The sequence below is a fragment of the Lynx rufus genome, unplaced genomic scaffold (genome assembly GCF_022079265.1).
Source record: "Lynx rufus isolate CCGP_SWC_20201006 ecotype Redwood Valley unplaced genomic scaffold, mLynRuf1.p SCAF_1, whole genome shotgun sequence".
NCBI classification, from domain to species: Eukaryota; Metazoa; Chordata; class Mammalia; order Carnivora; family Felidae; genus Lynx; species Lynx rufus.
The window spans coordinates 208,610,638-208,623,612 of NW_025814823.1; the positions used below are offsets into that span (position 1 = coordinate 208,610,638).

Sequence of the window (12,975 nt, forward strand, 5' to 3'; positions counted from 1 at the left end):
TACCTCCCCCACATTACTGAGGTCTGCATTTCCTGAACCTTCCACTGCCTGTGAGTGAGAAAAATCCTAAACACAAAGTTCTACAAACATCCAGAGTCTAGTGAAACTTTTCTTAAATGCTCAGAAATTTTACACTTGGATCAGCTAAAATTCTAGCATATGGACTTCCATTTAGAGGTGGTGGATTCGTCACTAAAAGAAAAAAACAAAGGCAACTGGACAGGCGAGAGTACACCAGATGTGGATGTTTGGGAGCTGATGGGCGTGGGGCACATGACCTAGAGAAAAGCGGAGCTCCATGAAATCCAGGTGGACGTTCAGGCTTCAGTGAGAAATAATTTCACTCATTGTAGGGGCCAGGATTGGAGACAGATGGTTAGGATGGATATGGGCTGAGCAGTGAGGGTGATTGAAAGTCTGCAAGAAGTGGTTAGAACCCCCAAGTCCTGCACCAACTTCATGTAGTGAACATGAGTGCTCTCTCCTCTGCCTGAAGACAAGGGGTTTATTCTTTGGAGAAACTGAGCCAGAGAGCCTCCAGAGAGGGGAACATGACAGGAAGCAGTGTCTGAAGCACCCTGCCTTCTCCTTCCTCTAATAGGAAGCTAATGGGACATCTTCAGCTAGGCCTGTTTCCTTGGACAAGATTGGAGGATCTTTCTTTGGAAAAAGTACATGGTTCCTGAGGAATGACACGAAAGGTGCTGATAGTGGGGGGCTGTCCCAGTGAAAGGCTGGAAATTGACCTGGTCATTTCCCACCAGTGATAAGCGATGCCCGCCAACCAGTAAGCGCCACCAATTCACAGTGACCTTCCAGAGGCTCACTCTTAACCATGACTAGCAGCCAGGGGTAAACAGATGGTTGAGAAAGATTCTAACATGAGGACAGAAACCAGGAGAAATGAGAGGAAACAGGTTCAGTGTAGGGAAACAAATTTAAAACTATCCTTGTGTGGTTGAGATGCGCTGTATTTATTGAAAGGGCATGATGTTCTAAAAAGGAACAGTCAGAAGATAGGTAAGGTTCATCAAAATTAAAAATGTGATCTAAGAAAATTTTATAGAATTAAATAGAAGATAGAGGAAAATTGAAAATAGAGAAATTCTTCCCCAGATTAGATGCATGCAGAGGAGAAAACTTTGGAGTAAAACGATTAGGAAGTTGGAGCATCAGAGACATGCACTGTCATGCGAGAGAGAAGAGGGAAATAGAAGGAAATTACCAAAGAAGGAGCATAAGACCATTTCCCAGAAGTGAAAGACCAGGCTATATAGAGTAAAAGTACACAGATAAATAGAAAAAAAAAATCTACACCAAGGTAGATCGTCATGAATTTCCAGAGCACCTGATAGATAAAGAACAAGTCCTAGAAACAGAGAAAAGTGGCTTGTGTGTGAGGCATCAGGAATGAGAGCGGCCTCGGACTTCTCAACAGTATACCAGATGCCGGAAGATAGGACAGCTCTGTGATACTGGCTGAAAATTCAAGATACTGACTGAAAATTCAAGATACTGACTGAAAATCTTTCAACCTAGAAGTCTGTACTCTGTCAATCTTCCAGCCCGTGTGAGAGCAGAACGAAGGCATTCTCAGACCTGGAGAGCTGCAGATCTTTCCTCCCCCATGCCCCCTTGTCAGGGGGCTCTAGAAGAGCCCATCATCCTGAGGAAGCAAGGGGGGCAGGCCCGTCCAGGAGGGTGGGAGCTAGGAAAGCCTCACGTCTGGAGCAGACACCCTGGGGAGGGGACCCCGGGGGACATAGGGGTTTGGGGGGAGCTGGTCGTGGCACTGGGATTTTGTTGTTGGGCCACGTGAAAAATTGTGTTGAATATTCACAGGAGGATATGGCAAGGATTAGGAATAGGTACACTAAGCAAATGAGGGCAAAAACACGCAGTTACAACAACAGTAAAACAAGAAAGGAAACATGAGCAGACCAAGCAATTTGTCTTAACAGGAATTCATGTTTCTGTGATCCTAGTGATGTACACGCTGGATTTCCCAGACATTTCGATGTGTTTGTGTGAATGACGTGGGATGAGAGGGAGAAGGGGTGTGGAGAACACCAAAGCGTCACCTTCTTTGTAGGACCTGCATACGGAAGGTCTACATCAAATTTATAAATCAAAATCAAATCAGATTTGTAAATCAAAGCACTGCCAGTCTGAGTTTTTTTTTTTTTTCAAAATACGGAAGTAAATCCGCAAAGAAGCAGATTGTGTGGTGATTGTCTGTGGCAGGGGAAGGTGCTGGCAGGGAGCTGCTACTTTTTGGCCGTTAGCCATTTAGTACAGTTCGGTTTTGCAAACTGTTGTCTTCCGGTATTTTGATTCAAACTTGAAAATAATGGTTTAGACAGTTCTTCATACTTCTTTTGAAATGATTCAAGGCTTCCTCGCCAGTGACTCGTCTGGCAACCCTGGTGCGCTGCCTCTACCCCGGGTGGTTTGGAGCAAGTGCTCTAGCGAGGCGGGCTCGAGGGAGGAGAGCCCTTCTCTCTCAGCTCAGGCAGGACCAGCCCCAGGCACCGCGTCCCCCTCCCCAGCAAGTTGTGGTTGTGGTGTGTTCTCATGCCCTTAGGAAGAGAAGAGACTTCTCTTGTTTGTCGGCTATACGCTGGGATTGTCCTAGGGAATGTATGGCAACTTCACTTCCACGGGCAGAGAAACTCAAGCTCAGAGTGGTTTACGTAACAGGTCCAGGTTCCACGACTACTAACTGGCAGAACTTAGCTGATTCCACAGGCCTTGGTCCTCCCGGTGACCAGCAACCAGTCACTTGAAAGGGATGTGGGTAGAACAAGAGATGAATGACCAGGTGTTTAAAATGGTGTAGAGATCAGGAATAATAATCTTCGCTTTAAAAATAGGTCGTTCTGACATAAAGGTTAAGAATATTACCGACCTCTCCCAGAAGACACTGAGAATTGCCGATCTTCAGGGTAAAACGAGTTACCATCTGGTCCTGCGAGCCTATACAGATGGTGGAATGGGCCCAGAGAAGAGCATGTTTGTGGTGACAAAGGAAAATTGTAAGTTAATTACTGCTGTTGAGATGCTTTCCACACTTGAGTGCATAACGTTTCTAGCAAGTTTTGTCGCTGTAGGAACCCTCTTCTAAAAAATTTCATGTGTTGCGTGTTTAAAGTGGGTAGCCAGCAGTGTTAAGAGGCCATGAGGATGGCTTCATATTTATTCTTGTCAGTTATCTGGAGCTGTTTCCTCGTGAGTACCTAAGAAATTAAGGAATTAAGGATACCTCTGAAGTCTGGAGTTCTGAATGCATGTTGAATTCAGATAATGGTGACCCACTTTATCCTTTTTTTCCCTAACTATTCTAAATGTGATTTTTAACATATCTAGAGAAGGGGGAAAGAAATATCCTTAAAAAAAAAAAGGAAAGCCCAGCATTCACAAATTTGAGATGGGGACTGGGGAAGATAGTCTTGACTGTCCGCGGCGAAGAACTTGAGTCGGGGCACGGCGTGTCCTGTAGCCCCGAGGTGGGCTTCACACACTGAGTAAAGCACCATGAGGATACAGTTCTTAGCCAGGGGTGATTTTGCCTCCTGGGGGATACTTGGCGATGTCTGGTGACATTTTCGGATCCCAGAACTGTAGGGTGCTCCTGGGATCACATGGGTGAAGCCCAGGGATTCTGTGGAACTTCCTAGAGCGTGCACGACAGCCTCCTCGCCCGCCCCATACACAGGGAAGAAGAATCTAACGGTCAGTAGCGCTCAGCTGTGCTCTAAAGAATTTTAAGTATTAGTGTAAACATTATTAAAATGCCTAAAGGTCATATTTGAGTAGTTTTTCAATGTCCCTGGAGCAGTGGAATTTTTTTCCCTTTAAATAATCTATCAACTTAAATGTCTTCTGATAGGAATTTATTCTATACTTCATGCTAAAAATAGTGATGTGAATATATCCAATATTCTCTTTTTAGCTGTGGGATTAATTATTGCCATCCTCATCCCAGTGGCGGTGGCGGTCATTGTGGGAGTGGTAACGAGCATTCTTTGCTATCGGAAACGAGAATGGTAATGGTACCTGCATTTACTCTTGCTGTTGTGTTCTTAAGAGCATGATTGTTTAGTTTATGTGTTAACGGAGAAGTACTTGGCTGAAACTAGTCAGTGAAAAACGTGGATTTAGTCAGAATCAATGTTGGATTTGATGGTAAGCAAGAACATGGCATGTTATTTAAAGGTTTTTAGTCAAGTGAAAGGTAAATTTTTTCCTGCTGTATTTACTAATAATTTTAAGTAAGAGCAGATATACTAAAAAATATTTACAGGCATAAATAGGGCAGTACCTCTATGCAAGATTAATGATTAGGATCACATTTGTCCTGATGACCTATTTAGAAACTACCATCATTTATTCATTATTCAACAAATATGAATGACATCTCCCATGTGAAGAGTGAGACAGAGGTGAACTAAATAAGCGTGATCCTTATAGACTTCTATCGTAGTAGGGAAAGGTGGACATTAAACACATAATCATGCAGTAAATGCACGCTTACAAAGTATGAGTGGGTACTAGGAAAGTCACTGGGCACCAGGAGGGAAATAACAGGAACCACGTCACTAGAGATGCCAACCAAGGCTTCCCTATGGGAGTTCCATTTGAGTGGAGTCCCAAAGTGTAAGGAGAGGAGAGAGTGTTCCAGGGAGAGAGAAGAGCTCCCGTGCGGGCCCAGACATTAGAAAGAGCTTGGTCATCTGGAGAAAGTGAGAGGACCTGTGTGTCTGGGTGAAGCTTGAGAGGCAGGAGGTGAGGTGATGTGGTAAGCTGGGACTCCGTGTGAGAGAGTACATCATGGTCAACTGGCAGGCACTGTCCTGGGCTGGGTTTGGGACAGATGGCTGTGTTCAGGCATAGACAGCCCTCACTGGCATTAAAAATGCCATCATTCATGACAGAGAAGAGAATGTATTCTAATAATCTCGGTTTATAAATTAGCATAGTAATAGTTTAGAACTATAGAATACCCTGTTTTGGTAACCATATTTTCATTACCAAAAATCACATTTTAAAAATGACTTTAATACAAAAGATAACATGAGAGAGGTTTTTTTTTTTATTTTTTTTTTTAACATTTATTTATTTTTGAGACAGAGAGACCGAGCATGAACGGGGGAGGGTCAGAGAGAGAGGGAGACCCAGAATCCGAAGCAGGCTCCAGGCTCTGAGCTGTCAGCACAGAGCCCGACACAGGGCTCGAACTCACGGACCGTGAGATCATGACCTGAGCCGAAGTCAGACGCTTAACCGACTGAGCCACCCAGGCGCCCCAACATGAGAGAGTTTAAAAGCTAGAACATTTCATACTTAACATTTAACAAAGTTGTTTTGTTTTTTCCTGCAGGAATTTCAAATACTAAACTTCCTTTTAACAGCTATAAATGTAATATGGCACTGAGAAAATACCCTTTATGTTTGCATTTAGTTTTTGCTCAACATTAATAGCCTTTTCCCCTAATAGTCCAGAACCTGTTACGAGCAGTGGAGAACTGCCTGATGCAAATATGTTCCCACAGTAATGGGCCCTGCTTAATCTAGTTTGCACTGTGGACGTTTGAGTAGATGAGCAGGTCCTCTGTTTCACTTATGATTTGGGAGTACAGTCACCATTTCAATTCATTGCTTTCTATTTTCAGAAGATGCTGTCGTTCTAAAATAGAAGTACCGCTTGTCTGTTTCAAATAGGAACCTCTCAGTGCATTGTACACAAAGGTTCATGAATGATCACACTAAAAAGGATCTTGCATTTTTATCTCAGAAGTTCATTAAAGCATCATATAAAATGTCCAAGTAAACCTAGTGATTTACTAACTTTTTTGTTGTCTAACTGATCATCTCAATTATTAAATGTTCTTAATCATCTTTATTTAAAGGATTAAAGAAACCTTCTACCCTGACATTCCAAATCCAGAAAATTGTAAAGCTTTACAGTTTCAGAAGAGTGTCTGTGAGGTAACCCTTTATTTTCTTACGTTTCTCTTTGAAGTACTGGCCTCCTTTTTTCAGTCTTTTGTGAAAAGCTTTTAATGTGCAAATATCATTCAACGTAAAATGTATCAAGCGAAAGAGCAGTGCTTTAACATCTGCTGAACTTTTGAAATTATTAATTTTAACTTGTTTTTACCATGCTCTTTTTTCCATTGCTATTAATAGCAAGGAACATATTGATATGTAAAAAAGTAACTTTGTTCTAGCAGGTACCACAGAAGAGTAGAGACAAATTTGTATAAACAGCTGTGAAAAAAATCCCTCCAGCAACGCCCCTTTTTGTAGGAAGGGCATTGTGGCAGCTTTTAGTGCTATTCTTAATCATTGTTTCATAATCTATTTCTAGGGAAACAGCGCTCTCAAAACATTAGAAATGAATCCTTGTACCCCAAATAATGTTGAAGTTCTGGAAACTCGATCAGCAGTTCCTAAAATAGAAGATACAGAAATAATTTCTCCCGTAGCCGAGCGCCCAGAAGAGAGCTCTGATGCGGAACCCGAGAACCACGTGGTTGTGTCCTATTGTCCGCCAGTCATCGAGGAAGAAATACCGAACCCGGGAGTGGATGAAGCCGGAGGGACCTCACAAGTCATTTACATCGATGTCCAGTCCATGTACCAGCCTCAGGCAAAACCAGAAGAGGAACAAGAGAGCGACCCCGTCGGGGGGGCAGGCTATAAGCCACAAATGCACCTCCCCATCACTTCTACTGTAGAAGACCTGGCTGCAGACGCTGACTTAGATAAAATTGCAGGTTACAGACCTCAGGCCAATGTAAATACTTGGAACTTAGTATCTCCAGACTCCCCCAGATCCACAGACAGCAACAGTGAAATTGTCTCTTTTGGAAGTCCCTGCTCCATTAACTCCCGGCAATTTTTGATTCCTCCTAAAGATGAAGACTCTCCTAAATCGAATGGAGGAGGGTGGTCCTTTACAAACTTCTTCCAGAACAAACCGAATGACTAACAGTGTCACTCTGTCACTTCAGTCTGCCATCTCAGTAAGCTCTCACTGCTGGTGCTGCCGTGCCAGCACGGGGCATCTTGGAGGGATCCTGTGAAGTGTTGTTAGCAAGGTGGACCTCACTGCGCAAGTTACACTCCAAGTGTTAATGTGCTCTTAACGTAGTCTCATGGCCCAAGTAGGGTAACTCAGAAATCCAGACCATGCAACTCAAGTTTCGGAGCTATCTGTGATTAGAGCCAAAGAATTCTCTCGTGCTCCACCTTTGGGGAGCACTTCACGGCTAATCCTGTCCGGTCCCACACATGCAAAACAACTCCCACAGCAGCGCGTTCTGTTCTGTCAGTGGTTTTCTCATACGGATACTTTATGGAATTGCAAGCAGATTTGCAGGCACAGGAGAAAAATGTCAAAGTAACAGATGATGTTTATTTGCCTGACACTTGCTCCATTTAGATGAAAACCAAGCACAGATTTCAAAGTTGTTAACATCATTCTCCTCTATCCACAGCATTTACGAAAAATTAATATAATTTTTACCGTAGCAACAGCTACTTAGTGTTTTGTTTGATAAAGTATACTGATTTCCGTGCCTACTGTATAATGGTTATCAAACAGTTTTCTCAGGGGTACAAACGTTGAAAATGAGCGTGACACTGACCAGCCCAAATGAGAATCGTGTTCTCTTGCTTTGGGAGGGTTTACAAACCTGTCCCTTATTTTGTAGCTTGCATGCTGACTTCCCTTGTTGCAGTTGGTTGCCCTAATACTTAAAATTGAAATTTCTGAGACTGCAGGTCTAAGTTTTTCTAAACATCTGTTTTTTTTGCGTGTGACACGGTGCCCGTTTTGTAAACGTGAGCAAATTCAGTATTACTGATAAACACAGGATTCCAGGGGTTTCCTGTTTGAGGTGACTACTGGGCAGTCTCGCTGTGTCGGCTATTCTCGTGCAGCCCTGATCGGTGTCAGTGCCTCCTGAGAAGGCTGTGCCACCACGGAGCCCCACGCACCCAGGCGGTGATGACCCAGGACATCTCGTAGCAAACGTTCCTCCTGATCAGGCATTTTGGCATTTTTGGCAGGTTCTGCCTCTGAAATGATCGTGAGTCCAGACTGTTTGATCCGGTCCTCAAAGTTTTAAATCTAAAACTAAAAAGATAATGCTTCCTGTAGGAACAGTTACTCAAGGGCTATTTTGTATGAACTATGAACTGTCACAAAGTCAGTTTGAATCCGTGGGCACGCCTGCATTAAGGGCACAGCATTTTCTTTGTGAGCTGCCCGTGATTGTGTGTCCTCTCAGCATCCTCTGCCCCCTTTGGTCTTCATAAGTGATGTCTAGGACGAATGTGGTCAGAATGAAAAACTCAAAAGTGTATCTTCTGTTTCCCTCACCCCCACGTTGTCTTGTGTGTTTTGTCTTTTGACAGTTAAGGCAAAGTACCTGAAAAATGGAAATCTCTGAATACATCAAAATGTGCCTGGTTTTTTCTTTTTTATCATCCGAGGTTCTGTGATGTATTTGCATATAATGGATCAGTTGTCTTTTTTTCTAGCTCCTAATGTTTCTTTTATAAAAACCATGTCATGGAAAAAAGCCACAGGGTGACAAGGAGCAAAATCCATTTGGGTACTCTGTGAATCCTGGCTCTAATTGCTAGAGTTCAGGCTAAATTCTTGAGCTTCATGTTATATGGACACGTGGGATGAACTAGAACTAATTATACACACACACAGTATATTAAAACCATGTCATAGCTCCTTGGGATCTTCAACAGTGAAAAATCTATCAAGCCAGAGCCATCCCTAACAGTTTTCTCTTCTTCTTTATCTTCTTGGGCTCCTTTCCTCAGCTTACACCCCAGACACTCAGACCTGGGGCTGCCTTCGTTTCCCGCCGTGGCTGGTCATTACCGCACCCCTGCTGCCCGCAACTCATGCCTCGTTCCCCCTGAAACCAAATGGATCCTGCACTTCATCTCCTTAGGATAGCATACGTGTTGGCTAAGGTAGACATTTTTTTTTGGTGTGAACTACACCTCACCGAGAATGGGAAAAGGCAGGCCAGCAGAAATTGATCTGTGTCATCAGTATATATGCATTATGCATTGCAGCCATGGCCATGTGGATCCGATGCCCTTTCCAGCCTATACACCGACTCATTTGTTCAGCTGACGGGGAATATCACTGGGCTCTTGAGTCCTTTCACCTTGTCCGAGACTTCAGTACTTTTCCTGCATGAAAAGGGTTCAGAGAGCTGCTCGGCTCTGCTCTCCCCTGCCTCTGGGGTTCCATACACAGTGATCACTAGGTTAATGGGAAGCAGAGTAACACTGTTAGTGTGGGTAGGCTCCTGATAAGTTGCCTCGTGCTTCGGAGTATGTGGTTTAGGTGTCAGGCCAAAGGTTCCTTGCCTTTTCCCACGGAATTGAAGACAGCCAGACCCACTGTGTAAATCCTAAGTTATTACCTCCCACCCACTCCCAACCCCCCAACCTGGGCATATGGGGGTGGCCTCAACACGGGGAGAGAGAGGGGAGGGGTGGAGAGAGAAGATGCCCTTTGTCACGTATCCAGTTGTTTGTGGCACTGGAGACCCTGGTAAATGTGCACTGTCCGTCAATGCTGGGGCCATGCTCCAGTGTGAAAAGCAGTTTCGTAGGGGTCCTGCTCTGTCCAGTCATTGGTAGCACCTCTGCCTCGGGCAGGGGAGACTAGAATTGTTCTCTCCAGCCCTTCCTGACTGGGAAAGTAATTGGGAAATCCCTCTTTCCTCAACTAAGGCCTAGTCATTGCTTAGAACATTCTAAATATCTGAACTACAGTTACGCCCCACCATGTCTGTTTAATAGTACTGTGTATTAGGACGCATTTTCATATCTCTTACAAGCCAGTTCACTTAGTAGCCAATTTCAGATCAAGTTTCCCTTGTGAGAAATGGAGATTCTGGTGGTCATTATGGCTGCCTTTCTCTTGTGAGTGGCCCTCCTAGATAAACAACATTTAGCATAAAAATATTCTTAGAAGACGTAGCTAGCATTTTGACATTAGCTAGAGCTTGTACATTATGGACTGCGTGGATTAATCTCCACATAGAGTTGCAGTCATCAGTGTGTTGAACTGTAGAAGCCTGGATTTGAGATTGTGGCCCTGGGTATCTGGACAGTTGTGTGTTTATGTGCTTAGGTGACAGAGGTGCTCTGTTCTGCAGCTGAGACTCAGAAGCAGCCGTTCGTGGAACAAGTTCAGGGCGGAAGTGTCAGCCTCGTCTTCCACACCAGCATAACCTTCACGGCCCGTGGGTCTGAAGAATTTAGACACCCAGTACTGTCGCCCTCTCAGAAACTGGTGAAAGTCACACTGTTAAAACCTGATGCAACTTGGATTCTTGCTGGAAGTTATTAGTCCTGTAATTCTTAGTGGTTTTCATGTTGTCCACGTTTAGGAACATTACAGCCCTTTCTGTGTTTGAATAGCTAGATTTAGGTTAGTGCAAAAAGAATTTGAAATCCATTTTACGGTCTTTTGAAATTGAAGTACTCCCTAACATTCGACATGCAGAAAATGTTATCTCAAAGCTATCTACTGCTCAGGCACATAATCTGATAAGACTTTTTTTTTTTTTTCTATTTACGCTAAAGTAATTTTTACTGTTACCTGTTTCGAACCATTTAAACATTTGCATATCTTTTATAAAATGTCTTTTTTTCTTATTTCTTATCTAAAATTAAGCATCTCAGAATTCAAATGTGAGATCATTAACTATTTACAAAGACTAGGTACATAGTGGGAGTTCAGTGAGTAATTGTTTATCGAGGCCCCTTCCAGAACGTGCAGAATAAGCAGTTTTCCTGAAGGGTGGTATGTATCAGGATCTAGCTTGTGTGGATGTAAGACTATCGGCTGAAAGATTCAGATCTACTCACGAAGTAGCTCCAGTTTCAGTGAAAACTTGGGAAAGACTCCTGCAAAAGCATCACTGTCTTATTCCTTACATCTTATTCCCTCCCTCATGAGTATTCGTAGTGTCTTTTTATTTGATGGCTACAAAACTTGGGACCTGTTTGTGCCAACCAGCATTTGTTCTAGCGAACCAACACTACACTGATGTGTGAGCTTAACCGATTAATATAAGCACTCATTCATTCTCTGGATAAACTCTTTCTTCAAGGCGTTTATTTTAAACTGGCATTTCCCGCCAAAACAAAATTCCATGGTACCGTGCCCATCCATCTTACTTTTTATATCCAGAAGAAAATTTTTCACGGAAGGAAAAGATTTTCTAAACTTACTGTAAATGCATCTTTTAGATATGACCTTAGAATATCATTGGAAAGCACTTGGTTTAAATTTGCTCCATTTATGTCTTCATGGATTATGTACCAGGGCTATTAATATTTAAACTTCTTATTTCAGTACGGTCGTGAGATTTTTATTTCTTTTCAGTTTGAGCTTTTGTCTATTACATGATCATATTCATGCCAGTTATAATACAAATGAGCTATTTTTAATGCCTATATGGAGGATCAAGAACATTAAGTTCATGTGTCAGGCTTTATCGTGTGTGGTAAAATTCCAGGGGATGTGATTTGATCTGGAATATATCCAAATTCTTACAATTGTGATACTGAGTTCTGAAAGGTTTCTGTTGCTTTTAATCATGGGTAGTGCTTATTTCTCCCTCTATTAAGAATGTTCATATTTTGGATTATAAGTGTCTAAGTTATAGACAGAATTTACCTATGTAAGACATAACTGCAACATTTTAATGAAAATTAAAAGTGTTTTAAGAGGGAAAACTTCTGAATGTTTTTATGTACAAGTGCCTAGCTGAAGAACCATAGAAACAGGAAGTTCAAAATCTCTTAAATATGGAAACTATACTGATTGAATATTAACCAAATACAAAACGGTAATAACATAGTACTTTTTGATGGCTATAAGTTAAAAGATGTGGGTGGGGGAAATGAATATTTAATTGATAAGAAAATTAATTTGTGTTACATAAATCTTCTGAGATTGCCTTTGCAGTCAGTAGCCAGTCATAATTTTAAAAAGCCCAAATAACTAACACCATAGACCTTATGCTGTCCTTAAGCCAAAAATACTTTGTATACCTGGTTGAATGGCTTATTTAAATGTATTGAAGTTCCTTATACATTTAAAATGTACTTCCCTTCATAATTATTCCATTTTAAAAAGGGGTAACTTTCAATTTCTGAACTTACTATTTCTCCTAAGCATTCCATTATAAGAGCTCAGAAAGATTTCTAGGTGGTATATAAAATTTTCATTGAAACATGGACAAGCTAAACTGTTAGGTTTAACATTAGTATTTTTGTAATTGAGCATAGAAAACAATAGTAATTAATGATTTTCATAAGACATTTTTCAAATATTCTGCCCCCAATTTGATTCCAAAACTTTTTGGATGTTTATGATATACTCATCTATTTAATTTTTTCCTTCCAACATAATGCTTTGGGAAAATGTGAATATGTTATGAATAGTTGAAGACAACACACAAGAAAAAACCCTGTTCGGTTTGTTGTTGTGGAAGGGTGGGTATTCTAAGATACCATGGGCTTTGTTTCTCCTGTTATTTTCTCAGAAAGGAGCATGGCTTTTTCTTACATACATTTCAATTCAGAGTTGCTTGAAAAGGATTGGCCTGAATAGAAAGACATCCAAAATTTGAGATAGAACCACCTTAAAAACAGGTCCAAAGGTAAAAGTCACTTAGAAACTTAACTATCCTAAAGGAAAGTGTTGCCTTTTCTTCTCTTTCATTAGTTGGCCCGAAGTCAGAGGTCCTCTTCATAACATTAGGAAATTGCCATTTTTTTACTTTCAAAATTGCATTGTAGTGAATTACTGTTTACAAAATACACATACTGTGAACAGATATAACTTTTTGTTTTTTATAAGGTTGTTTGTAGAGTGAGTGTTTTTTTTTTTAAGGGTTCTGTGTTAAATATTTT

At 41.7% G+C, this 12,975-nt stretch overlaps 1 protein-coding gene across 2 annotated transcripts in view; it reads left to right on the forward strand.

The window, feature by feature from the left end:
- LIFR (LIF receptor subunit alpha) overlaps window positions 1–6,994 on the forward strand; it is a 47,401-nt gene extending 40,407 nt beyond the window's left edge. The window contains exons 16-19 of one of the 2 annotated variants that reach the window (XM_047073869.1): window positions 2,874–3,035; window positions 3,953–4,046; window positions 5,910–5,988; window positions 6,371–6,994. In XM_047073869.1, coding sequence (XP_046929825.1) covers window positions 2,874–3,035; window positions 3,953–4,046; window positions 5,910–5,988; window positions 6,371–6,994 — 959 coding nt within the window. The remainder of the gene's footprint in view (window positions 1–2,873; window positions 3,036–3,952; window positions 4,047–5,909; window positions 5,989–6,370) is intronic. The other variant, XM_047073870.1, reaches the window with a different exon arrangement.
- The last annotated feature ends 5,981 nt before the right edge of the window (window positions 6,995–12,975 follow it).